Below are 21,281 nucleotides of genomic sequence, written 5' to 3'. Positions count from 1 at the left end.
TGCTGCACTCCCTCTACACTGATCCTCTGACAATGCTGCACTCCCTCCACACTGATCCTTTGACAATGCTGCACTCCCTCCACACTGATCCTCTGATCATGCTGCACCCCTTCCACACTGATCCTCTGAAAATTCTGCACTCCCTGCACACTGACTCTCTGACAATGCTGCACTCCCTCCACACTGATCCTCTGATAATGCTGCACCCCCTCCACACTGATCCTCTGAAAATTCTGCACTCCCTGCACACTGATCCTCTGACAATGCTGCACTCCCTTCATACTGATCCTCTGACAATGCTGCACTCCCTCCACACTGACTCTCTGACAATGCTGCATCCCCTCCACACTGACTCTCTGACAATGCTGCGCCCCCTCCACTCTGATCCTCTGTTAATGCTGCACTCCCCCAAATACTGACCCTTTGACAATGCTGCACTCCCTCCACACTGACCCTCTGACAATGATGCACTCCCTCCACACTGATCCTCTGACAATGCTGCACTGTCTCCACACTAATCCTCTGACAATACAGCACTCCCTCCACACTGACCCTCTGACAATGCTGCACTCCCTCCACACTGACCCTCTGACAATGGTGCACCCCCTCCATACTAATCCTCTGACAATGCTGCACTCACTACACACTAATCCTCTGACAATGCTACACTCCCTCCACACTGACCCTCTGACACTGCTGCACTCCCTCCACACTGGTCCTCTGACAATGCTGCACTTCCTCCAGACAGATCCTCTGACAATGCTCCACTCCCTCCACACTGATCCTCTGACAATGCTGCACTCCCTTTACACTGATCCTCCGACAATACTGCAGTCCCTCCACACTGACCCTCTGACAATGCTGCACTCCCTCCACACTGATCCTCTGACAATGCTGCACTCCCTCCACACTGATCCTCTGACAATGCTGCACCCCCACCACACTGATCCTCTGACAATGCTGCACTCCCTCCACACAGATCCTCTGACAATGCTGCACTCCCTCCCGACTGATCCTCTGACAATGCTGCACTCCCTCCGTACTGATCCTCTGACAATGCTGCACTCCCTCCGTCCTGACTCTCTGACAATGCTGCACCCCGACCACACTGATCCTCTGACAATGCTGCACTCCCTCCACACCGACCCTCTGACAATACTGCACTCCCTCCGTCCTGACTCTCTGACAATGCTGCACTGCCTCCACACTGACCATCTGACAATGCTGCACTCCCTTCACACTGATCCTCTGACAATGCTGCAACCCTTCCACACTGACCCTCTGACAATGATGCACCCCCTCCATCCTAATCCTCTGACAATGCTGCACTCCCTCCACACTGACCCTCTGCCACTGCTGCACTCCCCCCACACTGACCCTCTGACATTGGATCACTACCCGCACACTGACCCTCTGACAATGCTGCACCCCCTCCACACTGATCCTCTGACAATGCTGCACTCCCTCCACACTGATCCTCTGACAATGCTGCACTCTCTCCACACTGATCATCTGACAATGCTGCACTCCCTCCACACTGACTCTCTGACAATGCTGCATCCCCTCCACACTGACACTCTGACAATGCTGCACTCTCTCCACACTGATCCTCTGACAATGCTGCACTCCCTCCCCACTGACTCTCTGACAATGCTGCACCCCCTCCATACGGATCCTCGGACAATGCTGCACTCCCTCCACTCTGATGCTCTGACAATGCTGCACTCCCTCCACACTGATCCTCTGACAATTGTGCACCCCCTCCACACTGATCCTCTGATAAAGCTGCACTCCCCGAAACACTGACCCTCTGACAATGCTGCACCCCCTCCACACTGACCCTCTGACAATGATGCACTCCCTCCACACTAATCCTCTGACAATGCTGCACTCCCTCCACACTGACCCTCTGACACTCTTGCACTCACCCCACACTGACCCTCCGACATTGCAGCACTCCCTGCACACTGACCCTCTGACAATGCTGCACTCCCTCCACACTGATCCTCTGATAATGCTGCACCCCCTCCACACTGACCCTCGGACAATGCTGCACTCCCTCCACACTGACTCTCTGACAATGCTGCATCCCCTCCACACTGACTCTCTGACAATGCTGCACCCCCTCCATACTAATCCTCTGACAATGCTGCACTCCCCGAAACACTGACCCTCTGACAATGCTGCACTCTCTGCACACTGATCCTCTGACAACGCTGCACGCTGACAATGCTGCCCCCCCCATACTCATCCTCTGATAATGCTGCACTCCCCGAAACACTGACCCTCTGACAATGCTGCACTCTCTCCACACTGATCCTCTGACAATGCAGCACTCCCTCAACACTGACCCTCTGACAATTGTGCACCCCCTCCATACTGATCATTTGTCAATGCTGCACTCCCTCCACACTGATCCTCTGTCAATGCTGCACTCCCTCCACACTGATCCTCTGACAATGCTGCACTCCCTCCGGACAGATCCTCTGACAATGCTGCACTCCCTCCACACTGACCCTCTGACACTGCTGCACTCCCTCCACACTGATCCTCTGACAAATCTGCACTCCCTTTACACTGATCCTCTGACAATGCTGCACTCCCTCCATACTGATCCTCTGACAATGCTGCACTCCCTCCGTCCTGACTCTCTGACAATGCTGCACTCCCTCCACACTGACCCTCTGACAATGCTGCACTCCCTCCGTACTGATCTCCCGACAATACTGCACTACCTCCACACTGACCCTCTGACAATGCTGCACTCCCTCCACACTGACCCTCTGACACTGCTGCACTCCCTCCATACTGATCTCCCGACAATACTGCACTACCTCCACACTGACCCTCTGACAATGCTGCACTCCCTCCACACTGACCCTCTGACACTGCTGCACTCCCTCCAGACTGATCCCCCGACAATACTGCACTACCTCCACACTGACCCTCTGACACTGCTGCACTCCCTCCATACTGATCCCCCGACAATACTGCACTACCTCCACACTGACCCTCTGACAATGCTGCACTCCCTCCACACTGATCCTCTGACAATGCTGCACTCCCTCCACACTGATCCTCTGACAATGCTGCACTCCCTCCACACTGATCCTCTGACAATGCTGCAGCCCCACCACGCTGATCCTCTGACAATGCTGCACTCCCTCCACACAGATCCTCTGACAATGCTGCACTCCCTCCAAACTGATCCTCTGACAATGCTGCACTCCCTCCGGACTGATCCTCTGACAATGCTGCACTCCCTCCGTCCTGACTCTCTGACAATGCTGCACCCCTTCCACACTGACCCTCTGACAATGGTGCACCCCCTCCATCCTAATCCTCTGACAATGCTGCACTCCCTCCACACTAATCCTCTGACAATGCTGCACTCCCTCCACACTGACCCTCTGCCACTGCTGCACTCCCCCCACACTGACCCTCTGACATTGGATCACTCCCCGCACACTGACCCTCTGACAATGCTGCGCCCCCTCCACACTGATCCTCTGAGAATGCTGCACTCCCTCCACACTGATCCTCTCACAATGCTGCACTCTCTCCACACTGATCCTCTGACAATGCTGCACTCCCTCCACACTGACTCTCTGACAATGCTGCATCCCCTCCACACTGAACCTCTGACAATGCTGCACTCTCTCCACACTGATCCTCTGACAATGCTGCACTCCCTCTACACTGACTCTCTGACAATGCTGCACACCCTCCATACTGATCCTCGGACAATGCTGCACTCCCTCCACTCTGATACTCTGACAATGCTGCACTCCCTCCACACTGATCCTCTGACAATGGTGCACCCCCTCCATACTGATCCTCTGATAAAGCTGCACTCCCCGAAACACTGACCCTCTGACAATGATGCACTCCCTCCACACGAATCCTCTGACAATGCTGCACTCCCTCCACACTGACCCTCTGACACTGCTGCACTCCCCCCACACTGACCCTCCGACATTGCAGCACTCCCTGCACACTGACCCTCTGACAATGCTGCACTCCCTCCACACTGAGCCAATGATAATGCTGCACCCCCTCCACACTGATCCTCTGACAATGCTGCACTCCCTCCACACTGACTCTCTGACAATGCTGCATCCCCTCCACACTGACTCTCTGACAATGCTGCACCCCCTCCATACTGATCCTCTGACAATGCTGCACTCCCCGAAACACTGACCCTCTGACAATGCTGCACTCTCTCCACACTGATCCTCTGACTATGCTGCACGCTGACAATGCTGACCCCCCCCATACTCATCCTCTCATAATGCTGCACTCCCCGAAACACTGACCCTCTGTCAATGCTGCACTCCCTCCACACTGATCCTCTGACAATGCTGCACTCCCTCCAGACTGATCCTCTGACAATGCTGCACTCCCTCCACACTGACCCTCTGACAATGCTGCACTCCCTCCACACTGATCCTCTGACAATGCTGCACTATCTTTACACTGATCCACTGACAATGCTACACTCCCTCCAGACTGATCCTCTGACAATGCTGCACTCCCTCCATACTGATCCTCTGACAATGCTGCACTCCCTCCACACTGACCCTCTGACAATGCTGCACTCACTCCGTCCTGACTCTCTGACAATGCTGCACTCCCTCCACACTGATCCTCTCACAATGCTACACTCCCTCCACACTGACCCTCTGACAATGCTGCACTCCCTCCGTACTGACTCTCTGACAATGCTGCACTCCCTCCACACTGACCCTCTGACACTGCTGCCCTCCCTCCACACTGATCCTCCGACAATACTGCACACCCTCCACACTGACCCTCTGACAATGCTGCACTCCCTCCACACTGATCCTCTGACAATGCTGCACTCCCTCCACACTGATGCTCTGACAATGCTGCACTCCCTCCACACTGATCCTCTGACAATGCTGCACCCCCAAAACGATGATCCTCTGACAATGCTGCACTCCCTCCACACAGATCCTCTGACAATGCTGCACTCCCTCCAGACTGATCCTCTGACAATGGTGCACCCCCTCCATACTGATCCTCTGATAAAGCTGCACTCCCCGTAACACTGACCCTCTGTCAATGCTGCACCCTCTCCACACTGACCCTCTGACAATGATGCACTCCGTCCACACTAATCCTCTGACAATGCTGCACTCCCTCCACACTGACCCTCTGACACTGCTGCACTCCCCCCACACTGACCCTCCGACATTGCAGCACTCCCTGCACACTGACCCTCTGACAATGCTGCACTCCCTCCACACTGATCCTCTGATAATGCTGCACCCCCTCCACATTGACCCTCTGACAATGCTGCACTCCCTCCACACTGACTCTCTGACAATGCTGCATCCCCTCCACACTGACTCTCTGACAATGCTGCACTCTCTGCACACTGATCCTCTGACAATGCTGCACTCCCTCCAGACTGATCCTCTGACAATGCTGCACTCCCTCCACACTGACCCGCTTCCACTGCTGCACTCCCCCCACACTGACCCTCTGACATTGGATCACTCCCCGCACACTGACCATCTGACAATGCTGCACCCCCTCCACACTGATCCTCTGACAATGCTGCACTCCCTCCACACTGATCCTCTGACAATGCTGCACTCTCTCCACACTGATCCTCTGACAATGCTGCACTCCCTCCACACTGACTCTCTGACAATGCTGCATCCCCTCCACACTGATCCTCTGACAATGCTGCACGCCCTCCACACTGACTCTCTGACAATGCTGCATCCCCTCCACACTGACTCTCTGACAATGCTGCACCCCCTCCATACTGATCCTCGGACAATGCTGCACTCCCTCCACTCTGATACTCTGACAATGCTGCACTCCCTCCACACTGATCCTCTGACAATGCTGCACACCCTCAATACTGATCCTCTGACAATGCTGCACTCCCTCCACACTGACTCTCTGACAATGCTGCACTCCCTCCGTCGTGACTCTCTGACAATGCTGCACCCCCTCCACACTGATCCTCTGACAATGCTGCACTCCCTCCACACTGACCCTCTGACAATGCTGCACTCCCTCCGTCCTGACTCTCTGACAATGCTGCACACCCTCCACACTGATCCTCTCACAATGCTGCACTCCCTCCACACTGATCCTCTGACAATGCTGCACTCTCTCCACACTCATCCACTGACAATGCTGCACTCCCTCCACACTGACTCTCTTACAATGCTGCATCCCCTCCACACTGACCCTCTGACAATGCTGCACTCTTTCCACACTGATCCTCTGACAATGCTGCACTCCCTCCACTCTGATCCTCTGACAATGCTGCACTCCCTCCACACTGATCCTCTGACAATGGTGCACCCCCTCCATACTGATCCTCTGATAAAGCTGCACTCCCCGAAACACTGACCCTCTGACAATGCTGCACCACCCCCACACTGACCCTCTGACAATGATGCACTCCCTCCACACTAATCCTCTGACAATGCTGCACTCCCTCCACACTGACCCTCTGACACTGCTGCACTCCCCCCACACTGTCCCTCTGACATTGCAGCACTCCCTGCACACTGACCCTCTGACAATGCTGCACTCCCTCCACACTGATCCTCTGACAATGCTGCACTCCCTCCACACTGACTCTATGACAATGCTGCATCCCCTCCACACTGACTCTCTAACAATGCTGCACTCCCTCCATACTGATCCTCTGACAATGCTGCCCTCCCTCCACACTGACCCTCTGACATTGCTGAACTCCCTCCGTCCTGACTCTTTGACAATGCTGCACCCCCTCCACACTGATCCTCTCACAATGCTGCACTCCCTCCACACTGATCCTCTGACAATGCTGCACTCTCTCCACACTGATTCTCTGACAATACTGCACTCTCTCCACACTGATTCTCTGACAATACTGCACTCCCTCCACACTGACTCTCTGACAATGCTGCACTCCCTCCACACTGACCCTCTGACAATGCTGCACTCTCTCCACACTGATCCTCTTACAATGCTGCACTCCCTCCACACTGACTCTCTGACAATACTGCATCCCCTCCACACTGACTCTCTGACAATGCTGCACACCCTCCATACTCATCCTCTGATAATGCTGCACTCCCCGAAACACTGACCCTCTGACAATGCTGCACTCCCTCCACACTGATCCTCTGACAATGCTGCACTCCCTCCACACTGATCCTCTGACAATTCTGCACTCCCTCCACACTGATCCTCTTACAATGGTGCACAACCTACATACTGATCCTCTGCTAATGCTGCACTCCCCGAAACACTGACCCTCTGACAATTCTGCACCCCCTCCATACAGACTCTCTGACAATGATGCACTCACTCCACACTAATCCTCTGACAATGCTGCACCCTCTCCACAATGACCCTGTGACACTGCTGCACTCTCCCCACACTGACCCTCTGACATTGCAGCACTCCCTGCACACTGACCCTCTGACAATGCTGCACTCCCTCCACACTAACCCTCTGACATTGCAGCACTCTCTGCACACTGACCCTCTGACAATGCTGCATCCCCTCCACACTGACTCTCTGACAATGCTGCACTCCCTCCACACTGATCCTCTGACAATGGTGCACCCCCTCCATACTGATCCTCTGATAAAGCTGCACTCCCCGAAACACTGACCCTCTGACAATGCTGCACCCCTTCCACACTGACCCTCTGACAATGATGGACTCCCTCCACACTAATCCTCTGACAATGCTGCACTCCCTCCACACTGACCCTCTGACACTCCTGCACTCCCCCCACACTGACCCTCTGACATTGCAGCACTCCCTGCACACTGACCCTCTGACAATGCTGCACTCCCTCCACACTGACTCTCTGACAATGCTGCATCCCCTCCACACTGACTCTCTGAAAATGCTGCACCCCCTCCATACTGATCGTCTGACAATGCTGCACTCCCTCCACTCCGATCCTCTGACAATGCTGCACTCTGACAATGGTACACACCCTCCATACTCATCCTCTGATAATGCTGCACCCCCCGAAACACTGACCCTCTGACAATGCTGCACTCTCTGCACACATATCCTCTGACAATGCTGCACTCTGACAATGCTGCACCCCCTCCATACTCATCCTCTGATAATGCTGCACTCCCCGAAACACTGACCCTCTGACAATGCTGCACTCTCTCCACACTGATTCTCTGACAATGCTGCACTCCCTCCACACTGACCCTCTGACAATGCTGCACTCCCTCCGTCGTGACTCTCTGACAATGCTGCACTCCCTCCACACTGATGCTCTGACAATGCTGCACTCCCTCCACACTGATCCTCTGACAATGCTGCACTCCCTCCAGACTGATCCTCTGACAATGCTGCACTCCCTCCACACTGATCCTCTGACAATGCTGCACTCCCTCCACACTGACCCTCTGACAATGCTGCACTCCCTCCGTCCTGACTCTCTGACAATGCTGCATCCCCTCCACACTGACTCTCTAACAATGCTGCACCCCCTCCATACTGATCCTCTGACAATGCTGCACTCCCTCCACTCTGATCCTCTGACAATGCTGCACTCTGAAAATGGTACACACCCTCCAAACTCATCCTCTGATAATGCTGCACTCCCCGAAATACTGACCCTCTGACAATGCTGCACTGTCTGCACACTGATCCTCTGACAATGCTGCACTCTGACAATGCTGCACCCCCTCCATACTCATCCTCTGATAATGCTGCACTCCCCGAAACACTGACCCTCTGACAATGCTGCACTCTCTCCACACTGATCCTCTGACAATGCTGCATTCCCTCCACTCTGATCCTCTGACAATGCTGCACTCTGACAATGGTACACACCCTCCAAACTCATCTTCTGATAATGCTGCACTCCCCGAAACACTGACCCTCTGACAATGCTGCACTCTCTCCACACTGATCCTCTGACAATGCTGCACTGTCTGCACACTGATCCTCTGACAATGCTGCACTCTGACAATGCTGCACCCCCTCCATACTCATCCTCTGATAATGCTGCACTCCCCGAAACACTGACCCTCTGACAATGCTGCACTCTCTCCACACTGATCCTCTGACAATGCTGCACTCCCTCCACACTGACCCTCTGACATTGCAGCACTCCCTGCACACTGACCCTCTGACAATGCTGCACTCCCTCCACACTGACCCTCTGACACTGCTGCACTCCCCCCACACTGACCCTCTGACAATGCTGCACTCACTCCACACTGACCCTCTGACACTGCGGCACTCCACCCACACTGACCCTCTGACATTGGAGCACTCCCTGCACACTGACCCTCTGACAATGCTGCACCCCCTCCACACTGATCCTCTGAAAATGCTGCACTCCCCTCACACTGATCCTCTGAAAATGCTGCACTCTCTCCACACTGATCCTCTGACAATGCTGCACTCCCTCCACACTGACTCTCTGACAATGCTGCATCCCCTCCAAACTGACCCTCTGATAATGCTGCACTCTCTCCACACTGATCCTCTGACAATGCTGCACTCCCTCCACACTGACTCTCTGACAATGCTGCATCCCGTCCACACTGACCCTCTGACAATGCTGCACTCCCCCCACACTGACCCTCTGACATTGCAGCACTCCCTGCACACTGACCCTCTGACAATGCTGCACTCCCTCCACACTGACTCTCTGACAATGCTGCATCCCCTCCACACTGACTCTCTGAAAATGCTGCACCCCCTCCATACTGATCCTCTGACAATGCTGCACTCCCTCCACTCTGATCCTCTGACAATGCTGCACTCTGACAATGGTATACCCCCTCCATACTCATCCTCTGATAATGCTGCACTCCCCGAAACACTGACCCTCTGACAATGCTGCACTCTCTGCACACTGATCCTCTGACAATGCTGCACTCTGACAATGCTGCACCCCCTCCATACTCATCCTCTGATAATGCTGCACTCCCCGAAACACTGACCCTCTGACAATGCTGCACTCTCTCCACACTGATCCTCTGACAATGCTGCACTCCCTCCACACTGACCCTCTGACAATGGTGCACCCCCTCCATACTGATCCTCTGACAATGCTGCACTCCCTCCACACTGATGCTCTGACAATGCTGCACTCCCTCCACACTGATCCTCTGACAATGCTGCACTCCCTCCAGACTGATCCTCTGACAATGCTGCACTCCCTCCACACTGACCCTCTGACACTGCTGTACTCCCTCCACACTGATCCTCTGACAATGCTGCACTCCCTTTACACTGATCCTCTGACAATGCTGCACTCCCTCCATACTGATCCTCTGACAATGCTGCACACCCTCCACACTGACCCTCTGACAATGCTGCACTCCCTCCATACTGATCCTCTGACAATGCTGCACTCCCTCCACACTGACCCTCTGACAATGCTGCACTCCCTCCGTCCTGACTCTCTGACAATGCTGCACCCACTCCACACTGATGCTCTCACAATGCTGCACTCCCTCCACACTGACCCTCTGACAATGCTGCACTCCCTCCGTACTGACTCTCTGACAATGCTGCACTCCCTCCACACTGATCCTCTGACAATGCTGCACCCCCTCCACACTGACCCACTGACAATGATGCACTCCCTCCACACTAATCCTCTGACAAAGCTGCACTCCCTCCACACTGACCCTCTGACACTGCTGCACTCCCCCGCACTGACCCTCTGACATTGCAGCACTCCCTGCACACTGACCCTCTGACAATGCTGCGCCCCCTCCACATTGACTCTCTGACAATGCTGCATCCCCTCCACACTGACCCTCTGACAATGCTGCACTCCCTCCACACTGACTGTCTGACAATGCTGCATCCCCTCCACACTGACTCTCTGACAATGCTGCAACCCCTCCACACTGACCCTCTGATAATGCTGCACTCCCTCCACACTGACTGTCTGACAATGCTGCATCCCCTCCACACTGACTCTCTGACAATGCTGCAACCCCTCCATACTGACCCTCTGACAATGCTGCACTCCCTCCACACTGACTGTCTGACAATGCTGCATCCCCTCCACACTGACTCTCTGACAATGCTGCATCCCCTCCACACTGACCCTCTGACAATGCTGCACTCCCTCCACACTGACTGTCTGACAATGCTGCATCCCCTCCACACTGACTCTCTGACAATGCTGCAACCCCTCCATACTGATCCTCGGACAATGCTGCACTCCCTCCACTCTGATCCTCTGACAATTCTGCACTTCCTCCACACTGACCCTCAGACAATGCTGCACTCCCTCCATACTGATCCTCTGATAATGCTGCACTCGCCGAAACACTGACCCTCTGACAATGCTGCACTCTCTCCACACTGATCCTCTGACAATGCTGCACTCCCTCCACACTGACCCTCTGACAATGGTGCACTCCCTCCACTCTGATCCTCTGACAATTGTGCACAACCTCCATGCTGATCCTCTGATAATGCTGCACTCCCCGAAACACTGACCCTCTGACAATTCGGCACCCCCTCCATACTGACTCTCAGACAATGATGCACTCACTCCACACTAATCCTCTGACAATGCTGCACTCACTCCACAATGACCCTCTGACACTGCTGCACTCTCCCCACACTGACCCTCTGACATTGCAGCACTCCCTGCACACTGACCCTCTGACAATGCTGCACTCCCTCCACACTGACGCTCTGACATTGCAGCACTCCCTGCACACTGACCCTCTGACAATGCTGCACTCCCTCCACACTGACCCTCTGACACTGCTGCACTCCCCCCACACTGACCCTCTGACAATGCTGCACTCACTCCACACTGACCCTCTGACACTGCTGCACTCCCCCCACACTGACCCTCTAACATTGGAGCACTCCCTGCACACTGACCCTCTGACAATGCTGCTGTAGGGGGTAGTGTAATTTTTAAACGGTTAGCTGCCTTTTAGTCTTTTCTACCTCATAGTAAACACAAGCAGACACTCGAAACTGTTGCCGGACCTCCCCCACGTTTATATGAATGAAACAGTTGTAACAGCTTTCCTCGATAGTTGAGAGGCCGCCCTTAACCACAGTTGTACAACATCATCCATATAAGGGAAGAATGGGAAGCTCAAACACTGATTGGCCAAGTGAATGATAAAAGAATCGCAGGCACCAGAACCCAAATAAGGAAAACAGTGGGGAATCCGAGCACTCGTTGGTCAAGGCAGCAGTAGTAAACCCAGCCCACATATACATGTATATAATGTGTGGAGATTACTATGCTTGTGTGTGTGTACCTTTGGGAACAGCACCCGACTTTGCAAAGTTGAATGAAAAAGTTTTGGACAGACTCCTCCGTGTCTTTGTTCCTGGGAAGGGAAATAAAAAGTGCCGTAGATGGGGCTGGATAGCCACTTATCTCGCACAATTGGGGGCTCCTCCGGGATGAAATAATTATTGCCGGGGGGGCAGTCTCTTCGGCTCACGGATCAAGCCTGATTATAACAAAGACGCGTCTAGTATATATTTATACTTCTCACTGATCGGCTTGGTCCGTTGACCGTTGGCCAAGAGAGGATGTGACCCGGTTCATTTAAAAATAATTTTGAATCCTGGAAAAGGAACACACGGACGAGAACTGGGACGACCGGTTAGTGACTATACACGGGGGTACACACATTTAAAAAGGCCAGACAACTCCGTGCACGGATCAAGGTAAGAGATTCTTTTGTTCTTCCTTGTTGGCCGCGTGGTTTTGACGGTCATCTGTGAAAACGCTTTGGGCGTTTAAGACCAGGACTGCAGATAAACCACGGGAAATTGTGGTTTTGACGGTCATCTGTGAAAACGCTTTGGGCGTTTAAGACCAGGACCGAAGATAAACCATGGGAAATCAGACTTCTACGGAAAAGTCAGGGAAGACTGCAAATGGGAAAGAAATACCCCCCGATAGTCCATTAGGTCGGAAGTTAAGTCTATGGACGGACAGTAGTAGAACGAAGGACTTAAAGAAAGAGACCATGATAAAATATTGTTGTTTTATATGGACCAAAGAACCTATCCGCGCCCCCTCGGTTGTTTGACCCGAGTATGGGTCTGATGAAGACTGGGTGTGTCAAATCCTAAATGTATATGTTAACAGAAAACAACCGTTTGACCCAGAGGAGAGCAAATATGCCGCCGCCTGGTTGGCGGGCGACGGCGAGAGTCCCACACGTCTCTATCCTCTGATTCCCCAAACAGACCCGAGGAAGCCCCAGAAGTCTTGGGACATCCTCACCGAGGGTTTGCCACCGTCTTCCCCGCCCCCGTATATACCACCCGCGCACGACCAGGCGTCCAGCGCGGACCTCCCTCCTGCGACGGATAATTCCGAGTCCCAGCAGGCTACGACCAGTGAGGAAGGGACTCCTGGGGGGGGGGGTGGCACAGGAGGGGGTGCAGAACTCACCCCAGGCACTAGGAAATCAGTCCGACTCGAGATGCGGAGAGGTCGAGAAGAGGGATTGAGAGCTGGGAGGAGTGACAATATTGAACAGCTGAACCCCTTACGAGAGGTGCCGTTTGGGAACGAACGGACTGGGTTCGTAGTACAACCTTTAAATTCTGGGGATATCCGGCAACTCCGTAATGAACTACCCCGTCAGTGTGGGAATACAACTGGACCAATTTCTGGGGCCCAGTATATACACATGGGCTGAACTGCAGGCCATGATGAGAATACTATTTAATTACGATGAAATTGTTATGATCCGGAATAGTGCAATGGCCATTTGGGATAGGGAGCATCAGGACGGCCCTCAGCGTGGAGAGCGGAAGTACCCCTTAGAGGACCCCCGGTGGGATCATAACGACGCGGGGGGAAGGACCAATATGACAGACCTCAGAAGCCTTATAATCAGGGGGATCCAAGCCTGCGTGCCCAAACAGCGGAATTTAGCAAAAGCATTTGAAGTTGGACAGAAAAAGGATGAATCCCCAAGTGAGTTTTTAGACCGTTTGCGGGAGTCCATGCGAAAGTATTCAGGTTTAGACCCCGATGGGGAAATAGGCAAGAGCATGCTTAAGGTGCACTTTGTGACTAAGTCATGGCCTGACATTCAGAAGAAATTACAGAAAGTGGAGGATTGGGCTGAAAAGGATGTTGCAGAATTATTACGGGAAGCACAGAAGGTGTACGTTCAGAGGGATGTAATAAGGGAGAAACATAAGACAAAAATGATGGTGGCAGCCGTACGGGAAGCTTGTAAGTCCACGGGAATGGGGGAGGGAGATTATGGGATGGAAAGAGGAACGTCGAAGAAAAGTTGGAGAGGAAGAATTAGCCGTTACCATGTCATACCTTAGTGAGTCCCGATTGACAGAGATAGACCCTAGGGTTTGGGTCGCCAAAGGGAACCGGGGGGGGACTCGCAATTCGACCTGTGGAGGTAAAATTAAAGCCCCAGAGCCCCGACGTCAGAGTGCGCCAATACCCCATCTCTTGGGAAGGGAGGCAGGGCCTGAAGACAGTTATGGAAGACCTAATAAAAGATGGATTGGTAGAGCCCTGTATGTCACGATACAATTCCCCCATCCTGCCGGTCCGGAAGTCGGATGGGAGCTACCGAATGGTCCAAGACCTAAGGGAAGTAAATAAAATTGTCCAAGTACGGCACCCTGTGGTACCGAACCCATACACTATTCTGGGGCGAATCCCCCCGGACCACGGCTGGTTTAGTGTTATAGACTTAAAGGATGCCTTCTGGGCGTGTCCCCTGGACAAGGACAGTAGGGATCTTTTTGCTTTTGAATGGAAGGATCCTGATACTGGCAGAAAACAACAGTACAGGTGGACCGTACTCCCCCAAGGATTCACTGAGTCCCCGACTCTGTTCGGGCAGATTCTGGAACAATTATTGGAGGGACTAACCTTGTCCCCGGCCCTTAAGCTTATACAATACATGGACGATCTCCTTTTATCCGGACCGGCGGAGGAGGACGTCCTTCTTGGGACTAATGCCCTGTTAAATTACCTAGCTGAGAAGGGGTTAAGAGTGAGCCAGAAGAAGCTCCAATATGTCGAGAAAGAGGTTAAGTACCTAGGACACTTGATAAGCCAGGGACAGAAACGAATAAGTCCGGAAAGAGTGTGGGCAATAATCGAACTAGGCCTCCCAACGACCAAGAGGGAGTTGCGGAAGTTCTTGGGACTCTTTGGCTATTGTCGGTTATGGATAGACGATTATGCCCCATTACTAAAGACTTGTACCTAAAGCTCATTGAGGAGGCACTCAACAGAATAAAATGGGAGGAGGAGGAGAAAAAGTTAATTGAAATCCTAAAAGGAAAATTGATGGCCGCACCTGTTTTAAGCTTGCCGGATTTTAGTAAGACATTTCGCCTCTTTGTGAACTCCAGAAAGGGAACCGCTCTTGGAGTATTGACCCAGGACTGGGGGGGTAAAAGGAAGCCCGTGGCTTTCCTGTCAAAAATTCTGGATCCAGTCTCCCGAGGGTGGCCGGAGTGTGTCCAAGCGGTGGCAGCCACGGCAAAGCTGGTAGAGGAAAGCAGGAAGTTGACTTTCGGGGCCCCCTTGACAGTCACTACTCCCCACCAGGTTAGAACTATCCTGAATCAGAAGGCCGGGAGGTGGCTGACTGACTCGAGAATTCTGAAATATGAAGTCATATTGTTAGACCGAGAAGACCTCCGAATAGAAGTCGGGGGCTGCCAGAACCCAGCGGACTTTCTTTGGAAAGGGGATGGGTGGGGAAGGAAGTAATAAACTGCCTGGTAAGGATTCCACAGATATCCGAAATTACCGAAGTGCCCACGTTTACTGACAAAGAAGAAACTCTTCTCGCGTCTCTGGGGGGTACAAAGGATAGGGAAGGCAAGTGGACCTTACCCGATTGCCGCCAGCTACTAAATCGACCGTTGACGCGGGACATTATTGCCCGTTTACACCAAGGGGGTCACTGGGGTGCCCAGGCACTGTGTGATGCCTTCCTGCGCCGATATGCTCACCCTGGTCTGTACACGGTAGCCAAGCAGGTCACAGGAGATTGTATAACATGTCGAAAGATTAACAAAAGGGGGCTGCGGCAGCATGCAAGACAAGGGGGTAGGAGTCCGGACTATAGGCCGTTTGAGTATATCCAGGTAAATTACACTGAGCTCCCCCCCATAGGTCGTCTGAAGTATCTATTAGTACTGGTAGATCACCTGACAGGATGGGTGGAAGCTTTCCCCACTACCACGGCAACGGCAACTCAGGTTAGCAAGATTCTACTCGAGCAAATCATCCCACGATTTGGGCTACCCCGCGCTATTGACTCTGACCAGGGGAGCCACTTCACCTCGACCGTCCTCCAGAATGTATGCAAGCAATGGGGATTGACTGGGATTTGCACACACCCCCTGGCATCCCTCCTCCTCTTCGGCAAGGTCGAAAGAATGAACCAGACCATCAAAAAGCAGCTAACCAAGCTGACTAGTGAAATCGGCCTGCCTTGGACCAAATGCCTACCCCTTGCCCTATTGCAAATTCGCACCCAGCCAAGGCGGGATTTGGGCGTCTCCCATTTCGAAATGTTATTTGGCCTCCCGTTCCATGGGCCGAAGGGGGAACCTCCTGCATTTGAGTCTCGGGATATGTTTGTGCAAAAATATGTGGTGGCTCTGTGGTCTGCTTTATCTCGTTTACGCCAACAGGGACTTTTGGCACAGACGCCGCCCCTCGAGTTTGCGGTGCACACCGTCAAGCCGGGTCAGTGGGTCCTGATTAAAAGCTGGAAGCAACGTACCCTCGAACCAACTTGGGATGGTCCCTTCCTGGTACTTTTGACGACCGAAACGGCTGTCCGTACGGCCGAAAAGGGCTGGACACATTACACTCGAGTCAAGGGACCAGTGCCACAACCGACGGAGGACGAACGAACCTCTCTAACAAAGGCATCTAAGGAACAGAGACCCTGAGAACGAACTAATCGGACTTTGGCGAGTCTAAAGGAACTGTGCCCTCGGGCTACGGGTGTCGCGAAAAAAAAATGCGGTCAATCGTATTGTTAACTTGCTATGCCATTATCCTTGGGCTGGGTCATAGTGTGCGTGTTACCCAATTTGGCCTCTGGAAAAAAACAAGCAGAGGACCGTCAGTGGTTCTCCATCTCCGTTCTTGCCAACCAATCAACACAGACATTTAGCTTAGACCTATGTGAGTTGGTGCCCTGTAGGACTAAAAGTGAACTGAATCAAACTAAGCAGAATCTAGAGAGAGAAAGGGGATTCCAGGGTCAGACATTAGTATTACAATTGCATGGTAGGGAAGGCCTAAATAGGCCTCCAGCCCCCGGGGGCCAGGCTATGGTGTCAGTTGTCCGTGATCCCATCACCCCTGGACGAGATTGTGGGCAGAATCAGTGCAATCCGCTTTATCTGACCATAAAGAACTTGGAAAAGAACGAGGCGAGACTTAATAGAACAATACTGGGTATTAGAGTTGGGGGCCAGGCAGGATGGGGGGGAATGCAGCTGTGCTGCACGTATATCACGGTCATTGAAGCTGAGTCTGGGGGCTCATCCACCACTGATAAGCAGGAAAAGATTAGAATAATTGAAACGAGGAATTTGGAAAAGACCTTTGAAATAGAAACGGGATACGGGGAGGCGAATGCCTGGATGGAATGGGTCAAATATACTGTGAGGAGCATGAAAAAGAGTGATTGCAACGCATGCACGAGTGCCCGCCCTAACCCTCAGGTGGTCCCATTCCCGCTGGGATGGGAGAAACACCCACGAGCCATGGACTGCATGATAAGGCTGTACCAGGACCGAGAGGCCTGGAACGACCCCACTTGTCGACCCTTGAGTTTGAAGTTTCCCCCCGTCAGGTCTGAGGGGGTGCCCCGCCCGCCATCATTCTCAGGGGTAACGGATACGCACCAGGCCTGCGTCTATCGGACGGGACTACAGTGGGACGACGATGTGGGGACATTTGACAAGTGCAGCGGATCAATTCGGCTGGTCAATGAAACTACCGGGGGCGGGAATTACTCCCACATTCATGTGCCTAGGGCAGACCTCTGGTGGTACTGTGGTGGGAGGGTTCTGCGACCGACCCTGCCCCAAAAATGGACGGGCACTTGTGCGATCGTTCAATTGGCCATCCCATTCACCCTGGCATTCGAAAAACAAGAGCGACCCCGTTCTAGTGGAAGAACTGAGAGAGCTTTGGAGACCTCTTTCGATGATAACATATATTTAGATGCCATAGGGGTCCCCAGGGGTGTTCCTGACGAATACAAGGCTAGGAACCAGATAGCGGCGGGTTTTGAGTCGTCACTGTTCTGGTGGGTGACCATCAATAAGAATGTGGATTGGATTAATTATATTTACTACAATCAGCAGAGGTTCATTAATTATACCCGGGATGCAGTGAAAGGAATAGCAGAACAACTGGACGCCACTAGTAGGATGGCGTGGGAAAATAGGTTGGCCTTAGACATGATGTTGGCAGAGAAGGGGGGTGTTTGTGTCATGATAGGCACTCAGTGCTGCACTTTCATCCCCAACAACACAGCCCCTGATGGGTCCATCACCCGCGCCCTGGATGGACTCACCACATTGGCGGACAAACTGGCCGAAAACTCGGGCATCGACTCTGGCCTCACGGACTGGTTGGAAGCTTGGTTCGGTAAATGGACGGGAGTGGTCGTTCCCTTTCTTGTCTCATGTATAGTGGTGGCAGGGGTACTCACTGCCCTTGGGTGTTGCGTTATTCCCTGTGTCCGGGGATTAACTCAACAACTGATCGAAACCGCCCTTACTAAGAAGGATGTTCCCTATGGGCAGGTTGAACGAATAAATCTCGAGATGGAACAACGTGAATCCCTCTTGGGCGGGGGTAGTATTAGAGAAGGGCAGTTTGATGAACAAGCTCGGGAGTTATTAAATGCCCTGGAGAAGAAACTTACGGTTGAAAAATTACAGGCCGTAAGAAAAGACACGGGGGATTTGTAGGGGGTAGTGTAATTTTTAAACGGTTCGCTGCCTTTTAGTCTTTTCTACCTCATAGTAAACACAAGCAGACACTCGAAACTGTTGCCGGACCTCCCCCACGTTTATATGAATGAAACAGTTGTAACAGCTTTCCTCGATAGTTGAGAGGCCGCCCTTAACCACAGTTGTACAACATCATCCATATAAGGGAAGAATGGGAAGCTCAAACACTGATTGGCCAAGTGAATGATAAAAGAATCGCAGGCACCAGAACCCAAATAAGGAAAACAGTGGGGAATCCGAGCACTCGTTGGTCAAGGCAGCAGTAGTAAACCCAGCCCACATATACATGTATATAATGTGTGGAGATTACTATTCTTGTGTGTGTGTACCTTTGGGAACAGCACCCGACTTTGCAAAGTTGAATGAAAAAGTTTTGGACAGACTCCTCCGTGTCTTTGTTCCTGGGAAGGGAAATAAAAAGTGCCGTAGATGGGGCTGGATAGCCACTTATCTCGCACACTGCACCCCCTCCACACTGATCCTCTGACAATGCTGCACTCCCCCCACACTGATCCTCTGAAAATGCTGCACTCTCTCCACACTGATCCTCTGACAATGCTGCACTCCCTCCACACTGACTCTCTGACAATGCTGCATCCCCTCCAAACTGACCATCTGACAATGCTGCACTCTCTCCAAACTGACCCTCTGACAATGCTGCACTCTCTCCACACTGATCCTCTGACAATGCTGCACTCCCTCCACACTGACCCTCTGACAATGCTGCACTCCCTCCACACTGATCCTCTGACAATGCTGCACCCCCTCCACACTGACCCTGTTACAATGATGCACTCCCTCCACACTAATTCTCTGACAATGCTGCACTCCCTCCACACTGACCCTCTGACACTGCTGCACTCCCCCCACACTGACCCTCTGACATTGCAGCACTCCCTGCACACTGACCCTCTGACAATGCTGCACCCCCTCCACACTGATCCTCTGACAATGCTGCACTCCCTCCACACTGATCCTCCGACAATGCTGCACTCTCTCCACACTGACCCTCTGCAATTGCAGCACTCCCTGCACACTGACCCTCTGACAATTCTGCACCCCCTCCACCCTGATCCTCTGACAATGCTGAACTCCCTCCACACTGATCCTCTGACAATGCTGCACTCCTCCCACACTGATCCTCTGAAAATGCTGCACTCTCTAAACACTGATCCTCTGACAATGCTGCACTCCCTCCACACTGACCCTCTGACAATGGTGCACCCCCTCCATACTGATCCTCTGACAATGCTGCACTCCCTCCACACTGATCCTCTGACAATGCTGCACTCCCTCCAGACTGATCCTCTGACAATGCTGCACTCCCTCCACACTGACCCTCTGACACTTCTGCACTCCCTCCACACTGATCCTCTGACAATGCTGCACTCCCTTTACACTGATCCTCTGACAATGCTGCTCTCCCTCCAGACTGATCCTCTGACAATGCTGCACTCCCTCCATACTGATCCTCTGACAATGCTGCTCTCCCTCCATACTGATCCTCTGACAATGCTGCACTCCCTCCGTCCTGACTCTATGACAATGCTGCAACTCCTCCACACTGATCCTCTCACAATGCTGCACTCCCTCCACACTGACCCTCTGACAATGCTGCACTCCCTCCGTACTGACTCTCTCACAATGCTGCACTCCCTCCACACTGATCCTCTGACAACGCTGCACCCCCTCCACACTGACCCACTGACAATGATGAACTCCCTCCACACTAATCCTCTGACAATGCTGCACTCCCTCCACACTGAACCTCTGACATTGCAGCACTCCCCCCACACTGACCCTCTGACATTGGAGCACTCCCTGCACACTGACCCTCTGTCAATGCTGCACCCCCTCCACACTGATCCTCTGACAATGCTGCACTCCCCCCACACTGATCCTCTGAAAATGCTGCACTCTCTCCACACTGATCCTCTGACAATGCTGCACTCCCTCCACACTGCCTCTCTGACAATGCTGCATCCCCTCCACACTGACCCTCTGATAATGCTGCACTCTCTCCACACTGATCCTCTGTCAAAGCTGCACTCCCTCCACACTGACTCTCTGACAATGCTGCATCCCGTCCAAACTGACCCTCTGACAATGCTGCACTCCCTCCACACTTACTCACTGACATTGCTGCACTCTCTGCACACTGACCCTCTGACAATGCTGCACTCCCTCCACACTGATCCTCTGACAATGCTGCACTCCCTTTCCTCTGATCCTCTGGCAATGCTGCACTCCCTCCACTC

At 53.0% G+C, this 21,281-nt stretch overlaps 1 protein-coding gene across 1 annotated transcript; it reads left to right on the top strand.

Annotated features, from left to right (window-relative positions):
• Positions 1–11,916: 11,916 nt before the first annotated feature.
• Positions 11,917–19,435, top strand: LOC140487738 (uncharacterized). The gene is made up of 2 exons (XM_072586985.1): positions 11,917–12,693; positions 16,675–19,435. Exon 2 carries the CDS (start codon positions 17,038–17,040, stop codon positions 18,979–18,981), a length of 1,944 nt encoding a protein of 647 aa, XP_072443086.1. The 5' UTR covers positions 11,917–12,693; positions 16,675–17,037; the 3' UTR covers positions 18,982–19,435.
• Positions 19,436–21,281: the final 1,846 nt, after the last annotated feature.

The sequence above is a fragment of the Chiloscyllium punctatum genome, chromosome 17 (genome assembly GCF_047496795.1).
Source record: "Chiloscyllium punctatum isolate Juve2018m chromosome 17, sChiPun1.3, whole genome shotgun sequence".
NCBI lineage: Eukaryota > Metazoa > Chordata > Chondrichthyes > Orectolobiformes > Hemiscylliidae > Chiloscyllium > Chiloscyllium punctatum.
Note: the sequence above shows the minus strand (reverse complement) of the source record. Positions and strands in the feature narration are given on the sequence as shown.